The sequence below is a fragment of the Oryctolagus cuniculus genome, chromosome 5 (genome assembly GCF_051225735.1).
Source record: "Oryctolagus cuniculus isolate XC-2025 breed Fujian yellow rabbit chromosome 5, ASM5122573v1, whole genome shotgun sequence".
NCBI classification, from domain to species: domain Eukaryota; kingdom Metazoa; phylum Chordata; class Mammalia; order Lagomorpha; family Leporidae; genus Oryctolagus; species Oryctolagus cuniculus.
Genome location: NC_142871.1, coordinates 166,357,034 through 166,376,622, shown reverse-complemented (window position 1 = coordinate 166,376,622; position 19,589 = coordinate 166,357,034). Strand labels below are relative to the sequence as shown.

At 48.3% G+C, this 19,589-nt stretch overlaps 3 protein-coding genes across 17 annotated transcripts in view; 2 read left to right on the top strand and 1 right to left on the bottom strand.

The window, feature by feature from the left end:
- The window catches only part of PRP4K (pre-mRNA processing factor kinase PRP4K), a 34,924-nt gene extending 32,185 nt beyond the window's left edge, over positions 1-2,739 (top strand). For 6 of the 14 annotated variants that reach the window (XR_011388837.2, XR_007923324.3, XR_011388845.2 and 3 more), the window contains 2 exons: positions 143-229; positions 1,000-2,739. The gene's annotated coding sequence lies outside the window, so the exon portion shown is untranslated. Of the gene's footprint in view, positions 1-142; positions 230-477 lie in introns of all 14 variants that reach the window. The other 8 variants (XR_011388839.2, XR_011388836.2, XR_016234336.1 and 5 more) reach the window with 3 other exon arrangements.
- Positions 2,740-12,004: 9,265 nt separating this feature from the next.
- FAM217A (family with sequence similarity 217 member A) lies at positions 12,005-18,905 on the bottom strand. The gene is made up of 7 exons (XM_089333454.1): positions 17,629-18,905; positions 16,678-16,774; positions 15,073-15,154; positions 14,939-14,952; positions 14,288-14,362; positions 14,132-14,199; positions 12,005-13,100 (listed from the first exon to the last, which is right to left on the bottom strand). Exons 1-7 carry the CDS (start codon positions 18,120-18,122, stop codon positions 13,055-13,057), a joined length of 876 nt encoding a protein of 291 aa, XP_089189580.1. The 5' UTR covers positions 18,123-18,905; the 3' UTR covers positions 12,005-13,054.
- The window catches only part of LOC100352202 (testis expressed protein 56), a 40,593-nt gene continuing 36,169 nt past the window's right edge, over positions 15,166-19,589 (top strand). For both annotated transcript variants that reach the window (XR_016234342.1, XR_016234343.1), the window contains exons 1-2: positions 15,166-16,484; positions 16,751-16,963. The gene's annotated coding sequence lies outside the window, so the exon portion shown is untranslated. The remainder of the gene's footprint in view (positions 16,485-16,750; positions 16,964-19,589) is intronic.

Below are 19,589 nucleotides of genomic sequence, written 5' to 3'. Positions count from 1 at the left end.
CCTAATAAGTTCATCAGAAATCCCTACGAGTGTTGTCAGCTTGCAGTGTAGTGAGATTGTTCCTGTAGGTTACAGGCCGCGATTCAGGATTTAACTAATGTTTCTGCTATTTTCTCACTTTTCCTTTTGATGGTGCGGAAAGAGAAAAAGGAAAACGGGGCACAGGCCATTCCACGCCTTCTCCAAGGGGTCTGATTTGCTGAGACACCAGCTCCACCTTCTTAACAAGGTTATTTCTGACAGCATGTGTAGATAAACACTTAGCAACAATTTAAACAGAATCATGTAAATCAGCTTGGTTTTGCAACACAGAAGAATTCGTATTTAACACAGCAGTGAGTTTTCAGAAGTGTATGTAATCTTTTCTGTTTGGGGGTAAACTAGTGGTTGTCTCCCTGAGGAATATGAAAAGCGATCAGATTTTAGGGGGTTTAATAATCTTTTTAAATTGTAAATGGGATTTTTTTATCCACCCAGGCACCTAATTACAACCCGCATGCACATTTTGGTGCACTCAAGAATGGAAAATCAGAGTAGCAGCATTCTGCTGGTGGGCTTTGCTCCATTTAAAGACATGGGATGAACTGCACCAGGAAGGTGATAGATGATAGAATAAGCCACCTCTGAACCTACACCCCGTCTCTCCATGGCTTAGACTTGCTAACATAGATGCAAGGCGATTGTCGTCTTCAGGTAGACTGAAGCCTTTTAAAGAAGGCGTCCCAGTGCAGCTTTTCCACCTTAATGAACTGGATCGCGATGTTTCCCACCATTAGTTACTTTATTTTGATGACAGTGTGCTGCATATTCAAGTCTTGTTTAGTTATTCGCACTTGAGATAGTTAACATTTTGATGCTTCTGGTGATTTTTATGGCTTCATTTTATATAATTATTTAAGTAAGTTAATTTTCACTAGAAACAGTTCATCTTATACCTTCAAAACTGTTACCTGTTCTTTAAAAAACAAAGTTGCTTGTTACTTGTTCTTTGTGTTTTAGGTGCAGCTCAGTGGAAGATGATGGCAACCAGAAGACATGAGCTAAGGTTTCTGTCCTATAAAAGATTAAAAAACCAAAAGAGATTCCTGCATTTAGTTTTTGTCTAATTGTTTTCAGTTTTCAGCATTATGATTTGGGTTTCATTAGTGTTAGTATTTAGAGTAGCAGTGCTGTGTGGTGTTCATCTGTGAGTGCTTGTTTGCTCATACTCTCTGCCTCTTCCCCCCCCCCCCCCCAAATTAAAACAGTGCTCAGATGTTACTGGAGGATGAGCGCCCATGTAACACCTGGGTATCAAGATGGGCGCTGAGGTCTCCTGGGAAAAGACGGCCACTGACGTAGCTGAGCTGGAGGCAGATGAAAAGGTGTTGAGCGTTGTTCAACCCCTGGGGTAGCTGTTCCCCGGCTGCCCCTCACCAACCTTGTTTTTTAACAAGTGTTGCAGTCATGGTCTTAAAATGGACGAAATACTTAGAGCCATTGTCAGTTTTTCCTCTTAAGGGAAAGGACAAAAGTGATGCTATTTTTTTATATTCCCAGATTTAGCATTCCTAGACTCACATGTTTGAAGGGAGCCCTGCAATCCATGTTTTATATACAGATACGTGAATTTTTTTTAGATTAGGATTTGTCATTTTGCCAAGGCAGAAATTGGAATTCTGTGTCCCCTTGGTTAAGACTGAGGTCTTTTAGTGAAAGATCCGTCTCAAACTGCATTCTGGTTTGAGAGGGAATTCCTGTCATTTATGCTGTTAACGCTTCTTGGCAAAAATGATTCTAAGTGATTGTCAGACTGAGGTGCGTAATCTGTAGATCTTATTCTTGAAGGGCGTGAGAAATGGGCTTGGAATTGGGAGGTTTCTAAGCAAGGGGAGCATCTAGTCATAAGTGTGGCTCTCCTAATGCGTGTGCTCACTCAGCACCTTATTAGTAGCATCCTTTTTCTTGAACCCCCAGTGACTTAGCTGATTTCACTGTTTCCTCAAAATAACTTCATATTTTAAAATGTTATGACTTTTTAACTTGACATTATATTTGCAACTTTTTCCTAAGAAAATACTCAGACACTTTTATAATGCAAAATGTTTGTTCTCTCATGGTATGTGACAGACAGACGTAAGGTTCTCGGTTTACTTCCTTATTTGCAGTCTCCCTGCGGAGCTCTCTACCTTTGTGGTCATTTGTAGTAAGCAGAGCTAAAATCTGGAAGAACTACCACGCATATTGAGAGTTAGGTCAAGCAGTTCAGGAACGCCCTTCCAGGTGTCTCAGTTAGGAAAGAAGCCATATATCCAAGCGTGCCATTTCCCTGGTCAGTCAGAGCGACACCGGTAGCAGGTGGGCCTCGTCAGGGTTTCTTTCCTGATGGTATCCTAGCTCAGCATGTGTTGACCATGAACTTGGTCACCCTGCTAGGTGGGAAGTCTTCCTTAAGAGTGTTCACGGCAAGTTCATTGTGTTTTTTACATGTCAGTAATGCAAACTAAGTTGACTTGGAAATGTTTCCAGTTATTTTGCTTGGTAGATGTTGTGGCATCCTTAATTTCTCTTCTCCTTCTGTATGTAGGGTAAGGGATTGTTCGGAAGAACCTTTCCATTTAGTGATCAAGATGTGGACGCTGGTCTGTGAAAGTGCTCACTGTGTACCGTTTGTCCGTGGTATTTAAACTGTAACTGGCATTTCCGTAGCACATGTTCCCCTCAACATTTGGGAAACTTAATAAAATATGCCTCTAGTTATATTGTCTCCTGATTTTTCCTTTCCTTGAGTTGGTGTTTTACATTGAGTCTCGTTCTACACACCAGTCCTTACCTGGCGTTCTTCAGGTGTTTTTGACTAATAGTGACACAAGTGGATGTGCTTTGAAAGGTGTTCTGTACTCGCATGATTGGGGCCTGCTGGATTAAACACAGTTAAATGTGTGTCTTCACACAGTCCCCGGGAGGGTTCATGTGTGTTCTGAGTCTTAGCAACAGGGACAGGTGTGCAGGGAAGTTTCCCGGTCTACCAGGCGGAATCAGCTCTTCACAGAACCTGCGGCTTGCAAATAGCTTGGGGACGAACACTTTCCTCACGGGACATCCAAGTATCTCAGAGCACCAAGTACAGACCATCAGAGGCTTGGTGGTTTTCCTGTTACGTATGGTTCTGCTGCTTTCCCTAGTGAAAACATAATCAGTAACACCCTCTTCCATAATGGTACATATTAGTCATTGCCACATGTGGAAACCTGACAGGCGCTGGGCACACGCACAGTCTGCCGACTTTAAAGAGGAAATCTTCAGCTCATAAGAACAGCGACTAGGAGGGCCGCAGCGTTGTTAGCCTCCCGTGCACGCAGCGCAGGCCTAGTGGATGAGGGCGGAGCGGGAGGCAGCCGGGCACTGCTCTCTTGAGCCCTGGTGTCCTAAGAAGTAGGTCATGTGGCCGGGGCTGTGGTAACGAGGTCTGATGGTGGCCGGGGACGAGGTCCTTGTATGCCCTGAGAACAGGCTGCTCAGACCTAAGGATGACACAGATTCTGTCTCAGTGGGTCCAGCACAGGAGAGCTAAACATGCAACTGAGCAACACAAGTTAATCTGGCGGAATCTCTGTGAAAAAAATTACTTCTGTGCGTGTGGCAAACTTTCCCAAATGATTCCTTCAAAAGCAATGGTAGGGATGGACATGTAGCCTAGCAGTCTTCCACGGGAGGACCTGGGTTCGAGTCCCAACTGCAGCTCCTCAGCACAGCTCCCTGCTGACGTAGACCCGAGGCAGTGGTAACAGCCGAAGTGGTTCTGTCTCATGGGAGACACACGCCTTAGATGAGTGTTGGGGCCATCTGGGGAGTGAACCAGCAGTGGGAACTCTTGGTCTCTGCCTTCTAAAGGAAGGTAAATTTTTAAATAGATAGTGGTAGAAGTTGGCATCCAACAGGTTTGAAAAACAGCCAAGGCTATTCATTAGTTCATTAATAACACTTTTCCCCAGTCATGAACTTTGCTTTTCATGAATCCTTATTGCTTATTTGAACCAATCCTTTTTCCACAGTCAGCAGGATAAACAACATAGTTACAGCCCTTCTTCCTACAAATTGCCACTTCTGGTTGCATCTGTAACTAAAATGGACAACTTTACATTTATGCTTAGAGCAACTTTGGGCGGTAATGGGAAATGGGTGGGTACTTCAGCTCCTTGTTAGATCTATGGCATCCTGGATACAGTAGTCAGGTTATTTTTCCACTGAGAAATTTGCCCTATGAGCTTTGTTTCCACACGTTTCCCACATATCTGATGGACCAGCAGATATGTTTGTGTCTAAGTTTAAAAACTGTCCTCAGACATCAAAGCCCAGATTTGTTTCCATACATGGGAAGTAACCAAATTAGTCCTGTAGTGTAGAAACGGTTACCTGGTACCCCAGTGAGACGTCCTTCATTACACTAAGGGTTAATGCTACGGCAGCTCATTTTTGAGCTTGCCCTCTTGTGTAATCCTTGTTTCCACTCTAACTTGTTAGTATTTGCTGTCTGGCAGGCAGTGTTGCTCCCACTCCATCACACAATAATGAAGACACAGCAGGTGTTTGGCACAGCTGGTCCAGCACCCCCATGGAGAGCGCCTGCCTCAGGACCCAGGGCCCTGCTACTGTGCCTTCCTGGAGGCAGCCGGTGATGACTTGAGTTCTTAGGTCCCTGCCGCCTTCCTGGGAGACCTAAATTGACTTCTGGGCTCCTGGCTTTGGCCTAGCCCGTGCCTGATTATTGGAGACATTTGGAGAATAACCCAATGTGTGGAGGATCTGGCTTCTCTCTGCCTTTCAATTAAAATAAAATGAAAAAGGACAAGGTAATTTTTCCCACAGAGTACCAACTACCAGAATACAGTGGTGAACAAAACAGGTGTGTCCTTGCCTGATGATTTTACAAATAAAAATTTATTTGTGAGGGAGGGAATGAAATCCAGGTAAAGAAGGCAAAAATGAGAGTGGATTCAAAAGTAACATTCAGGACTCAAGTTACAACAAATTGCAAAAATCACAAAAATGGTTGATGGGAACCAGAAAGTTCATTGTGAGTTGGCACTGAGTGAAAATATGCCTATTTTTTTGCATCATCTTGTGAAGGGATATTATACTACTTAGGATATTGAAACTAATTGGAATACAGGTAAAATTCATTATACTAAGAGAACCTGGCTTTTCTACTGTGTTGGTATGGCTCCAGAAAATTCTTTAAATTAGCTAACCTAAAAACCAAGCACACTATATAATCCCTGCCTCTAAGAAAGCTATTTGAGCCCAGCTCTTCTACCAAGGTTGGAAAAGAAAGAAGAAACAAGGTATCGTTGTTCTCTCCAGAATTTGAATTACCTACCCCTAACCTCAGTGCATCACACAGAGGAAGGGTGATGTTGAACACCTACAGTGGTTTTATGTGGGGGGTGACTGGTGGAGAGGCCCTTTTACTTTTCATTTGGTACCTTGGGGCAATGTGTGAAGTTTTGATCACAGGTTAATGTTTTAAAAGTTATGGAAAATTTGAGTTACATCAAGTCTTTTTCAAAGTGTGGTCCAAGAACCACCTATATTAAAATTACCTGGAATATCTGTAATCTGTATCCATAGATACCAAAATTGTTTCATTAGGCCTGTCCTGGAAACCTGGACTCCATTTTTTTTTTTTTTTTTAAAGAACTCAAGAAACTCAACAACAAAACAATCCAATTAAGAAATGGGCAAAGAACTTGAACAGGCATTTTTCAAAAAGGAAATTCAAATGGCCAACAGACACATAAAATGCTTAGGATCACTAGCCATCAGGGAAACGCAAATCCAAACCACAATGAGAAGAGGCCTGCTCAGTGGCATAGAAGGTAAAGCCTCTGCCTGCAGTGCTGGCATCCCATGTGGGTGCCAGTTCAAGTCCCAGCTGCTCCATTTCTGATTCAGCTCTGCTATGGCCTGGACAGCAGTAGAAGATGGCCAAGGCCCTGCACCCACTTGGGAGACCTGGAAGAAGCTCCTGGCTCCTGACTTCAGATTGGCTCAGTTCAGCTTTTGGGGCCATTTGGGGAGTGAGCCAGTGGATAAAAGACCTTTTTCTCTGCCACCACCTCTCTAACTCTGCCTTTAAAATAAATAACTTAAAAAAATAAAAAACCCACAATGAGGTTTTACCTTACCTCAGTTACAATGGCTCCTATACAGAAATCCACAAACAGATGCTGGCAAGGATGTGGGGGAAAAGGTACCTAATCCACTGTTGATGGGAATGTAAACTGGTACAGCCACTGTGGAAGACAGTATGGAGATACCTCAGAAATGTGATATAGACCTACCGTATGACCCAGCCACCCCACTCTGGAGTTTACCTAAGGGAAATGAAGTCAGCATAGGAAAGAGTTAACTGTACCCCCATGTTTGTTGCAGCTCAGTTAACATTAGCCAAGGTATGGAATCAACTCAGATGTCCACCAACTGATGGCTGGGTAGAGAAATTATGGTATACATGTTGTATGGAATATTAGTCATAAAAAATGAAATCCTGTTTGCCAAAAAATGCATGCAACTGAAAACCATTATATTTAGTGAAATAAGCCAGACCAAAAAAATACCATATTCTCCTTGATCTGTGATAACTAATGGAATACCAAAAATGTGTAGGACTGAAATTGATGTTTTGAGATTTGATTATTTACAGCCCTTGTCTCTACGGCTGAGGAAGAGTGGATTTTTCTGTTTGTTGACCTCTTTACTTAGTGTAGGGTCAATCTTAGGAGTATAAAGTAAACTGAAAGTAGATCATTGTAAAGATGAAGGGAGGAAATACGAATGAGGACAAAGGGTGGGAGTGAGGGCGGGAGGGAGGAGAGGGTGAGAAGGATCACTATATTCCCAAATCTGTATATATGAAATGTGTTTACCAAAAGAAATTTATTTGAAAGGTAGAGTTACAGAAATAGAGAAGTCTTCCAACCTAGAGAGAAAGGGAGGTACACAGATCTTCCATCCACTGGTTCACTCCCCAGATGGCTGCAATGGCTGGGGCGGGGCCAGGCTGCAGCCAGGAGCCAGGAGCTTGGTCCAGGTCTCCCATGGTGGCAGGAGCCCAACACTTGGGTCTTCTGGTGCTTTCCTATGAGTTGGATGGGAAGTGGAGCAGCTAGGACTAGAACCAGTGCCCATACGGGATGCCAGCATCACAGGCAGTGCCTTTACCTGCCTTTACACCACAACACCAGCCCCATTTTTGTGTTTTATAGATTTTTTTTTTTAATTATTTGAAAGGCAGAGTGACTGAAGGAGGGACAGATCTTCCAACCCTGGTTCACTCCCTGAAATAGCCACAGTGGCCAGGGCTGGGCCAGTCCGAAGTCAGGATCTTCCTACTTCATCTGGGTCTCCTCAGTGAGTGGCAGTGGCCCAAGCACTTGGCCCATCCTCCACTGTTTTCCCAGACTTATTACCAAGAAGCTGTATGGGAGACAGAGCTACCAGGACTGGAACTGGAGTGCTGATAAGGGATATGGGATACTGGCTTCCCAAGTACCAGCTCAACCCACTGGGTCAGAACACACGCCCTGGACTCCACTGTTTCCAATTTTTCTCTTAAAAATGGGGGCTGGCACCGTGGCTCACTTGGTTAATCCTCAGCCTGCAGCGCCAGCATCCCACATGGGCGCCAGTTTTAGTCCCAGTTGCTCCTCTTCCAGTCCAGCTCTCTGCTGTGGCCCGGGAGGGCAGTGGAGGATGGCCCAAGTGCTTGGGTCCTGCACCCGCATGGGAGACCAGGAGAAGCACCTGGCTCCTGGCTTCAGATCGGCGCAGCGCCAGCCGTGTCGGCCATTTAGGGGGTGAACCAACGGAAGGAAGACCTTTCTCTCTGTCTCTCTCTCTCTGTCAAAACAAACAAACAAACAAAAAATGATTAACTTGAGAGGCAAAGAGATACAGACAGTTCCTACCTTCTGATTCACTCTCCAGAATCCTGCAACAGCTGGGGCTTGACCAAGCCAAAGCTCGAGGCAGTAATGCAGTCCAAGTGCCTCGCATGCGTGGCGAGAACCCAGTTACCTAAGCTATCATCGCTGCCCCCCAGAGTCTCACGTTAGTTGGAAGCTGGAGTCAGAAGCAGGAGCCAGGACTCAAATGCAGGCACTCCAGTATGGAAGGCAGGGTTACAGAAAGAGGGAGAGATAGGAGAGAGAGCTTCCATCCACTGGCTCACTCCCCAAATGCCAGCAACGGCCAGCGCTGGGCCAGGCTGGAGCCAGGAGCCAGGAGCTTCATCTGGGTCTCCCACACGCTGTCAGGGCCCCATGCGCTTGGGCCATCACCTGCTTAGCTGCATTAGCAGGGATCAGAAGCGGAGCACAAAGGGATTGAAGTGGTGCCCACATGGGGCCAGTCTCAGGCTTGACCACTACGCCACAACACTGGCCCCTCGAGCACATCCTCCCCACCAGGCCAACGGCCCACTCCTATTTCCCTGATTCTTAGGTGTAATAAAGTTGTCAGTCATGTAATTTTCCATTTTCCCAGTTAATATGTGAAATTTCTACAACCAGGGTTCAGACAGCAACGTTAAACCTTGGATAAAACACGAACCTTTGCGGTTGCTTTTTTAAGTTTTTTAAAAAAATTTTAAAATTTGTTTGAAAGGCAGACAGAGAGGTCTCCATCTGCTGGTCCACTCAGCTATTCTGCGGCCAGTGATCTGACTCAGCTTCTCCTTCAACATTTTGAAATTATTAGGTCTGAATGAAAGAAAGTTGTTGCATACCTGAGCATGCACTGGGCCCAGAAGAGAACTGACCTGACTTTGATGTATCTGTAGACCGCTCAGCGGAAAGTCCACAGGGACTTGGGAGCATCTAGAGAACTTCGTATATTAATTTAACACACAGCAGCTTCTTCCACTTTAAAGGGCCACGCAAATGCCCAAAGGATAGGCCAAAATGATAGACTTTTTATGGAGACATAGAAAGAGAGGGAAAATGGTACCAGAATAGAAAGTTGTAGAAAAAAATTTAAATAACAGTGGTAATTGCCACTCTTATAATAGGTACAATAAAAGACCACCCATGGCAGAAATAAATCAATTATACTGTTTAGTGATGATTGAATTATGCTGGAAGACAATCACAATCAAAGAACAATCTTTTGAACAGAATAATTTACTAAGTAAGACTTTTTTTGAAACGTAACATACAAAAGATTGTTAAATGTGCAGCCTAGGAGCTGTATACGTGGAGGTCTTGGCCAGGGTTTTCAGAGCTCTACTCCACTTCACATCAAGCGGCTGTTCTGTGTGGTGTTCTGCTTTGCTTTTTTTTTTTTTTTTTCAGACACCTGCATCTTGAAATGACGAGCCGTATTTGAGCTGGGCTCCTCGCAATAGACTTGCTCACACTGGGATACATGAAATAAGTGGTTTATTTCTGGTCAATGGGTGAACACTTATTCTTGGCTATAAATGAAGGGGATAGTTTAGCTTCTGAATACAGAATGGTCTATTCAATGCTATGTTTTTTCGATGAAGTTTTTTTTTAGTCCTTGATGTCTTAATTTCTTCGCTCTGATTTTCAGGAAAAGTCAAAGGTATAGGTGAAACTGGTATTGGAAACCTTGGCGGCAGACATCTCGCTGAGACCATTTTCACCAGTGATTGAGTTGTTTCTGGAATAGTGGGTTTAGGTGAGAGTTCTTGGCATGGATTTAAAGTGGAATTTCTTTGATTCTTAGAGTCATCATAAGTTGCCATCAGCTGTTTTGTGGTAGGTGAACTTTTTAAAGATGGCGGTCTAGAATCCCATTTATATCTGCCAGAATTGCTCCAATTCCATTTGGAAGCATTCTGCTCAGGCTTGTAAGAACCAGAATTGTTTTTTCTTTTTTCTCGGCTTTTGTCTGCGCAAGATGCCTGAAAACCCAAAGAGTCAGAAACTTTTGACTGTTTTCCTTTTGGTGCAGCTTTGGACGAAGAGGGTCGTTCGGTGAGTGCTGGGGCGCAGAAAGGAGTCTGTAGTCTGGGCTTCTCTTTCTGGATGGTTGTGTGCTGTAGTCGCTCCAGTTCCAGCAAACGGGCTATCAGGAGTTCCACAGAGCTCTCTGCAGCGTCCACTGTGGCTTTCCAGTTCTCAGACTTGGAGAGGGCCAGCTTGTGCAAGTCCAGGGCGTTGAAGGGCGCAGGCAGGAAGTCGGGGTACGGAAACGCTTCATTGGGCTCCTCGGGGAACGACTCTTCAATGCTTTCAATGGTTTCCGGCTTTAGTTTCAAATCCATCTTTTTAAAATAGCTGAGTAAAGTATCATTCGCTTTCTCGTTTTCTGATAAGTCACTTTCATCTGTTACATTTTCTTCCACGCTGCTGTTTCCATATTTCACATTCCAATTTGGAGCAGATACAGTCTCGCCATCGTTGTCTTCCGTATTTGAACGTGAATTACTATGAAGCTCACTTCCGTCCTTAGAAAAGTCTCCATCCGCGTAAGGCCAGCAGAGACTGAAGGGCGTCGGCAGTGTGGGGAAAGAGCCCACCTGCTTATCAGCCGCAGCACTTGGTAAGGAGTGCTTCAACGTGAACAGCCTTATGGGGCTGCTGTTTACATGAAAGCCAGCTTCCATGGAAGATTTTTTGAATTCCCTTTAAAAAAGAATTTAATCAATGAATAGTATGTTGATTAGAATTCAAATGCTATTAAAATGATATATGTAGCTTTTATCAAAGATGGGTTCAGGTGTACCTCAAATGACATGTGTAGCTAGCTAGCTATACCAGACATGCTGACTCCCAAATATGCTCTAACTATATATAACTATATCCACTTTTAAGTATAGATTAAAATATTAACCAGGCATTCCTTTGTATAAGCACAAATGATGAGTTTATTAAACCTGGCTAACTGGCTAATTATGTCTATCTGCCTATATTTTCCATGCAGTTATTACATCTGAAAATGAGGATATCCAAATCAAACTGAAATGACAGTGAAGGGACCGGCGCTGTGGCATAGCGGGTAAAGCCACTACGTGCAGTGCCAGCATCCCATATGGGCGCCGGTTTGAGTCCCAGCTGCTCCACTTCGGATCCAACTCCCTGATGGTGCACCTGGGAAAGCAGTAGAAGATGGCCCAGGTGCTTGGGCCCCTGAACCCACGTGGGAGACCCAGAGGAAGGTTCTGGCTCCTTACTTCGGATTGGCTCAGCTCGGCCATTGCAGCCAAATGGGGAGTGAACCAGCAGATGGAAGATATCTCTCTCTTTCTCTCTCTCCCTCTGTGTGCCTCTCCTTTTCACTCTGTGTAACTCTAACTTTCAAATAAATAAATCTTAAAAAAAGAAATGACTGTGAAATGTTACTAAGAATTAGGCAAAGACAAAAAGTTGAAGTTAGGTAACTTAACAAAGACTTCTATGTTAGTCACCATGGGTTTTTAAAATATTTTAAACAAACAAACAAAAAAGGAAGCAAACAATATCTATTAAGCAAAACTTATCCCAGATATAGTCCCTAGTGACTTCTTTATTTATTTATTTATTTATTTTACAGGCAGAGTGGACAGTGAGAGAGAGAGACAGAGAGAAAGGTCTTCCTTTGCCATTGGTTCACCCCCAAATGGCCGGCCGCAGCGCACCGCGCTGATCCGATGGCAGGAGCCAGGTGCTTCTCCTGGTCTCCCATGGGGTGCAGGGCCCAAGCACTTGGGCCATCCTCCACTGCACTCCCTGGCCACAGCAGAGAGCTGGCCTGGAAGAGGAGCAACCAGGACAGAATCCGGCGCCCCGACCGGGACTAGAACCTGGTATGCCGGCACCGCTAGGCGGAGGATTAGCCTGTTGAGCTGCGGCGCCGGCTCCTAGTGACTTCTATCCAATGGTGGTCTTCAATTTTAGGAGTACTACTTCTAGGTATTTTATTGAAATGAAGACTGCAAGAGAGGCCATAAATAGTGAGTTTCTAAGTTTTTTTTTTTTTTTTTTTAAGATTCACCTATTTATTTGAAAGGCAGAGTTAGAGAGAGGAAAAGACAGAGTTAGTGCACTCCCCAGATGGCCAAAATGGCCAGAGCTGGGCCAGACCAAAGCCAGGAGCTAGGGGCCTCCTCTGGTTGTCCCACACGGGTGCAGGGGCCCAAGCACCTGGGCCGTCCTCCACTGCTTTCCCAAGCACATCAGCAGGGAGCTGGATCCGAAGTGGAGCAGCTGGGTCTCGAACCGGCACCCATATGGGATGCCCAAGTTGAAGGTGGCAGCTTTACCCACTATGCCACAATGCCGGCCCCAGGTTTTTTGTGGGTTTTTTTGTTTGTTTGTTTTATAAGAGAAAGAGAACTCGAAATACTTCCATTGAAAGATCGGATGCACTGACAGACGTGCGGTCTCAGTACCTTCTTTTTTTTTTTTTTTTTTTTGACAGGCAGAGTGGACAGTGAGAGAGAGAGACAGAGAGAAAGGTCTTCCTTTGCCGTTGGTTCACCCTCCAATGGCCGCCGCGGCCGGCGCGCTGTGGCCGGCGCACCGCGCTGATCCGATGGCAGGAGCCAGGAGCCAGGTGCTTTTCCTGGTCTCCCATGCGGGTGCAGGGCCCAAGCACTTGGGCCATCCTCCACTGCACTCCCAGGCCACAGCAGAGAGCTGGCCTGGAAGAGGGGCAACCGGGACAGAATCCGGTGCCCCAACCGGGACTAGAACCCCGTGTGCCGGCGCCGCTAGGCAGAGGATTAGCCTAGTGAGCCGCGGCGCCGGCCTTCAGTACCGTCTTTAGAGCTACTTTACATAAACAATAACATGGCTGGACGGATGTTGAAAAAAGACTCTACACAAAGCGATAAAAACGTGCACACATAGCTAAATAGCAGGCAAACCGCCTTGCCTTTGGCAAACCACAGGGAAGTCACCCTACGTCTCCAGCTTTAACAGACCCGACTCCATGAAGCGTGGGGGACAGGAACATGGGACCAGGAAGCAGGGGGCCCGTGTTCGAACGCCCTTGCCTCCAGGGGGCAGGAAAATCCACTCCTTGACTCCCCAGTGAACCGGGCCGGGCTGAAGTCAGGGCTGGAACCTCAGTCCAGGTCTCCATGCGGGAGCCATCCCCGGCCTCCCCAGGGTCTGCAATGGTAGGGAGATAGAAGTGGGCTCAGAGCTGGGAAAGGGACCCAGACACTGATGCGGGACGTGAGCGTGAGTGTCGCAGCTGCTGGGCCAAAGGCCACTCTGTAACCTGTTTTCAGGAAGCATTACAGCTGGTTCTAATGCCAAGTAGTTTAAAGACCAAAAAACAAGAATTAAAGTGCATGGGAAGTCAGCAGCGATACCGTGTAGTGGCTATGAGAACGAACCAAGCTACTACTGCAAACCAGCTTGACCATCCATCAAACGTGCGGCTTTGGGCAAGTTACTAACCGCGCCACCATGTCTCAATGTTACCTGTAGAGCATGGGTGGCGACAACAATGCCCTTCTTCTTCTTCTTCTTCTTCTTCTAAGATTTCATTTGTTTATTTGAGAGGTAGAGTTACAGGCAGTGAGAGAGAGAGAGACGGAGAGAAAGGTCTTCCATTCTCTGGTTTACTCTCCAAATAACCGCAACAGCTAGAGCTGAGCTAACGAAGCCAGGAGCTTCCTCCAGGTCTCCCACATGGGTGCAGGGGCCCAAGCACTCGGGCCATCTTCTACTGCTTTCCCAGGCTATGCAGGGAGCTAGACCAGAAGAGGAGCAGCCAGGACTAGAACCGGCACCCATATGGATGCTGGCACTGCAGGCAGAGGATTAACCTACTGCGCCACAGCGCTGGCCCCAGTGCCCATCTTCTAAGATTGGTTGAGTTATGAGTAAAACATATACAGAATGCTAGTGACTGGCAGATGGAGTAGTACTTTCCCATTATAGTCCTTTCTCCTTCAATGCAAAGTCTAAACTGTCCATCGAAACCTCCTATGAAGGGCGCCGTGAACTCTCAGTGCTTATCCACATGCGGATTGTCCTGTGGCATCTGCAGCCACTTCCTGTTTCAAGGTGAATTTCCAGTTTCTCACTAATCACACACAATGCTCCTTCCTCCGGTGGTTTGTGGGCTCATCCATGTTTAAATTTATTTAGGTAAATTGGAGTTTTACAAAAACACAAAACTACTCTCTTACCTGTTCTCCATGGTGCTTCCTTCACTGAGAGGAGAACTCCACAACTGGAATATGTCCTGTTCACTCTTCTGAGAATAGAGTAAGCAGGGACAACACTTTACTAACTGCACGTTTTCAAAAGATGACGACTTAGGAGCATGAAGAACCGAATCGCACCTGTGTTCTTCTGTGAGCCTGCTCTGACAAGTGAAGTTCTAGCCTCGGCTTCTCTGCTGGGGTTTCCAGATGGTTCTACAAAACACCAGGAGACTTTCAGACACGACACACCTCTGCAGCTTATTCCCGTTCTAGCAACGTGTCGCTCTTATTCCAACCAAGGCGCATTTCCTGAAGCCCAGTGCTCTCCCCTTATAGCAGAGAAATCACTTTTTACTGATTTCAGCAGGAATTAGGATAATCTACTACAAATGCCAGCTGGTGCTACCCAATGGGCCCTGGATATCATGAGTAAGACAATATAAAGACAACTCTTTATTCTATAGCTGCTTTATTAAAGTTTGATCAAAAGTGGAAAATCAGCTTTCCACTGGTAAACTCCCACTGCCTTGGGCCGTCTTGAGGCCTGAGACCACTTCTCTATCAGTGACTAGAAAACATCACATTCACCAGGATGTCAATTTCCGCTTCCAGTATTACACTGAAACAAACTTAATATGCAACAAAATATTGATTTCGTGACCAGTTTCATGTGTGAAGAACTCTACAGAAATAACCTTGCAAGTTTAACTTTGAGAAAGAAAAATGTCAAGGAACACACAAATAATTTTAAAGCGGTGTTTTTTGAGTTGTTTAAATACTGATTCTTACCTTGTTCATTGTGCCTGGAAGAACGGGTGTGAGAGAAAAGCAGAATTAATAGTTACATGAGACTGGTTGCATTCTAGCCCACCCCCTTTAACACGAGCGTTCCAATAGGAACATAAACATACGGGACTTCTTACCGCTGGCGGCATTATCCCTTCCAGGAGTGTTCTTATTTTCAGGAACAGGTACTTCCGCATCCAAATCCCAGTGAGATAAGTTCTAGAACAATAGTTGTTTCCGCATGAGCGCCACATGAGGACAGTCTAGGAGGTCACGTGCACCATTCCACGTGCTCTTTGGGTAAGGAGTGATAAGGGCAGGAGGCTCGGATCCCCGCTCCCTCCTAAAGACACTGCCCAGGATCTCCGAGGAACACGCAGTGTTCTCTCATCAAATCATCGGAGCTTGACGACACCCACTGTTCAGGGACTGGACAGGCTTTTACAACAGCCCACGGCTCGCATTTTGTTCAGTGACTCGCAGGTGTTCGAAACTGATTTTCAAAGCACAGTGGAACGCCCGGTTCGGCGTTTCACACACATCAAACTCTGTGTCTGAGGGCCAGATCTGAACACTCATACAACTTCCCAGCAACCAAGAACATCTAATCCTGGTGCCATCTGCGACACTAACGCCCCCTACTCATTCTGAGTTCGGGATGGTGAGAAGGCTTGGAGAAAACTCAGAGGAAAGAAACAGGGATGAAAAGGCAAAGGTCCTATCTTTGAGTGTATGTTCCAGACATCAGAGCGCGGTGGGTGAGAAGTGGGGGGATTTTTGTTTTTAATAATTTCTTCTGAAAGAGAGAAAGTGATGATGTGATTAATTTATACAAAAAGAAATTTTTCTGAGACTGAACTCGGCTGTTTACTATTTTACACAAGAAAACCTTTGTGAATGAAAAGCAAAGCAAATGAGCCGTCAGGCGTTGGTGGGCGTCATGCCCACACTGCGGAGGAACCGGCAGAAGCTGGCTTCAGTGCGGCCTGAGGATTTAGTGAACCACAGAGCACTGTGTTCTGCTACACAGGGCAGGTGAGGCCTGGACAACAGGCTGCACAGTATCTTCTTCTGGAAGCTTTGAAAAAGCAAACATAAAAGTAACGGCCTGCTGTCTGCTGTAAGGGGTGTGAGATCTAATCTGCAAGAGAAGCACTGCGGAGCTTTTTAAAATGAAGAATTGGACAGACAAAGACTGTAGGTTCCAACTCAGTGGGATGAGGGGGACCCGGGTATTTGTGTTCGGAAACCCGCCTGGTAGATTCCCAAGCTTCTTTCCACTGTGGAATCCCGTTGGGTGTGAAATAACCGATCAGAGAAATACCCTGACCCGAAAACAGTAAAGGGAAGTTGGTGTGAGTTATCCAGTGACCAAACTTGTCAGCCGTGAAGGCAGGCCAGTCAACGGAACGTGAAGTCAGCCAGCTTACAAGTCTCTAAAAGGCAGGGGCTTGCGTCTTTTTTCTGGTATCCTGTCTGCCTCACCCACATTTTTCACAAGGCATCTGGGAGAAAATTCGATCAGGCAGTGTGTCCGACTGATCACAAGGTAGGCCAGTGGCTTTAGCAAAACTCAATTGCAATTAAGATCTGGAGACAAGTTGGCTAACTTTCCCTCGGCTAAAAGAAATAAAAAAATTTCCGTTTGCTACGGGAAACCTCAGCAGTGAGAGCCGGTGGGAGCCGGTCGGTCTTGGCGATGAGAGGTGCTGTGGTGTGCAGTCCGGTGGCTTCCACCATACCTCAAGAGAGACGTCTGACGCTTGTAGGCTGCTGCCACAGCTCTCACCATTTCTTCTCCCCCTTTTGTTGTAGCTGCTCCTGGTTTTCCTTACAATCCTGCACAGGTTGTGAGACAGACACATTCATGGATAAGGTTCAGCATGAGCTTCGGCTTTCCATGTCGGAGGTAAAGAAAGGGCTCCCTAAGCAGCAGGAATGAGGAAGGCAAGGGGCAGCCGCATCAGGAGGTGCCAGGAGCCCACCCACTGAACATCTGACCACAGACTGGGAGAAACGAGACCCCAGGTAAGAAGATGAACCACAGATGTGTGGGGTGGGGGGATCATGGTCAGGTATCTGGAGCTTGTAAAATAGGGCCCGGGATCTGCTTGCATTCATTCATTAATCAAGCACTCAACACAGGGTTCTAACTACATCTGTTGGGAGCAAGCAAGCACATTTCAGAGGTCTTAAAGGCACACGCAGGGGATCCTCTCGCCGCCCAGCTACCATGGGGTCTAAAACACCACCGCCGCTTGCAAAGGAGCCAGAGTCCTCTACCCAGCCTAGCGCTCCCGGGGCTGCGGACGGCTGTCTGGAGGGGGAAACAAAACAAAGCCACGGACCAAACCCGCCCCGCAGTCTGAGTGCTGACTGCGGTAGGTGGTGCTGTAGGTTCTGCACCACCGCCTATGGCGCAAGCCCTGGGACTGAAGGAGGGCGGGAGAGGGCAGCGGCCCAGCCGGGGCGCCCAGGGGTGTGTCCAGGCTGCCTGGAGGGGGCAGCGGGCCCCAGCCCAGGGAGGGGGGCGTGAGGCCGGGGCGCCGGGCGGTGGGCGTCTGGGGTTGGGCGCAAGGCCTCCATCCCGTGGACAGCAGGCGGGACCTGCGGGCAGGACCTGCGGGCGGGCCCAGGACAGCAGGCGGGACCTGCGGGCGGGCCCAGGACAGCAGGCGGCCCCGGCGTCTTACCCCGCGGCGCCGCAGGCCCACGTGTCCTCCCCGGCGTCCTCTCCGGGGGCGCCGCCGCCCCGAGGCCCCGGCGCCTCCGCGTGCTGGACGAACGGCTTGACGGGCGCCCCCTGCGACTGGGCCTTCCTGCAGCGGGCGGACAGGAAGGGCAGCGGGCAGCGGCCGGCCCCGAGCGCCGCGCCGTGGGCGGTGGCCGGCCGGCGAGGCCCGCGGGCCGGCGCCGGGGCCGAGGGCAGGCGGGGGGCCCAGGCCGGGCCCACGGACGCCAGGCGAGGGCGGAGCTGCGGCTCCGCGGCCTTGGCCAGCGGGCAGGACTCCCGGCCGCTCCCGCGGAGCTGCAGCACCCGCGGCGGCCCCGCATTCCACCGGTACTCGGGGGCCGCCCAGGCGCGGAGCCACTCGGGGCTCACCCGGCCGCCGGGCCCGCGGGACGCGCGGCGCCGCCAGGGCAGGGCTCCGGGCTCCCGCAGGGGCAGGTCGGCCCGCTCGGCCATCGCAGGCCGGAGGTCGCCCCGGGCTCCGCACGGCCGGCCGGGGCCTCCTCCGAGACTCCCCGCGGCCCGAGCGAGCGGCCGGCCGAGGAGGGCTCCGCGTGGCCCGGGCCTGGCCCGCAGCCTGGACGGAGCTAAACGTACGTATTGGCGCCCATCCAGGTCCAGTGAGGTGTAGACATGCACACTTCTAAGGTTGACATTCGTGCCCAGGGAAGCGACGTGGCCCTCCGAGACGGGGCGAGCCCGCCTCGGGTGGGTTTCCGGTCAACAGCCGTTCTTCCACGGGGGGAATAAAACGTTCCCTTCTGTGTTTAAACACATTTGGGTTGTGGAGGTCCGGTTCTGCGCCCCCAAGGCACACCTCTTGGGACAGCGCCATGACGTAAGTTGGAGGAGGGGAGAAGTGAGGATGTGTGTGGTCTCCCACAGTGGGATGGACAAAGCTGGTTGTCTGTGGTTGTAAATGGGGAGGAACCGGTCCCTTATACTGTTTTGTAGTCAGTCTTGGACGTGTGAGGGAGACTGGCTGGCTGTCCGTTGCTGATATTGCTGACTGAACACCAGGCTCTAAACCCTTCGATGGTCCCATAAATACCTAAACACGCGCTGGCTCTGCACGCGGGCAGGGGCGCGACTCCATGCCCCTCTGAGAAGCGTCCCAGGAAATGCCCGTGCGGGTGTAGGATGCAGGCTTTCTCGGGGTTGTGACCCTCACCCTGCCCCCATCCACCGCCTGCCTGCTCCCCAGGGCGTTCCCATTCTCCCTTCCGAAAGAAGCCGCCTCACCCACCTTACTCTATTTCCTAGCATCCTGTTTTTATTTACTTCTTTGTACTCCTCATAATCTTCTTTTAAATAAATTGATCTGAAAGAGACACAGAAGGGGGAGAGAGAGAGAGAGAGATGGAGGCACATTTTCCACCTGCTGGTTCACTACCCAGATGCCCACAAAGCCCGGAGCCTGGGACTCAGCTGGGGTCTCCCACGTGGGTGGCAAGAACCAGACTGCTGGAAACATCACCTACTGCATCTCAGAACATCAGCCAGAAGAAGGATTGGAGAGCTGAGACCAGAGACTGGCACTCCCACATGGGATAGTTTAAACACTAGGCCAACTGCCCATCCCCTCACTGTCTTTGTTGCCCTGTTTCCTTTTTAATTGTGTGTCTCTCCGGTAAAACTCCACGAGAGTAGGGCCTTTGCCTATCCAGTTTATTACTGAATTCTCATCACTGTAAAACTTTGCCAGCGGGGGTTGGTGTTTGGCATCGCAGTTAAGAACCAACTTGGGGTGCCTGCATCCCCTGTCAGAGTTCCTGGGTCTTTTGAGTCCCAGCTCTGCTTCCAACTCCGGGTTCCTCCTCATGTACACTCTGGGAGCCAGCAGGCAAGACTCACACACTTGGGTTCATGCGTGGGAGACCTGCGTTGAGTTCTGAGCTCCTGGCTTCGGCCTCAACCAAGCCT

Bases quoted from the DNA above. Each gene is read 5' to 3' on its own strand.
- FAM217A (XM_089333454.1), bottom strand. From the start codon at position 18,122: ATGGCCGAGCGGGCCGACCTGCCCCTGCGGGAGCCCGGAGCCCTGCCC. The intron at 16,775-17,628 runs GTAAGACGCCGG...CAACCTGTGCAG, and splicing joins TGGGCCTGCGGCGCCGCGGG to GATTGTAAGGAAAACCAGGA. The intron at 15,155-16,677 runs GTATGGTGGAAG...CTATTGTTCTAG, and splicing joins CGTCAGACGTCTCTCTTGAG to AACTTATCTCACTGGGATTT.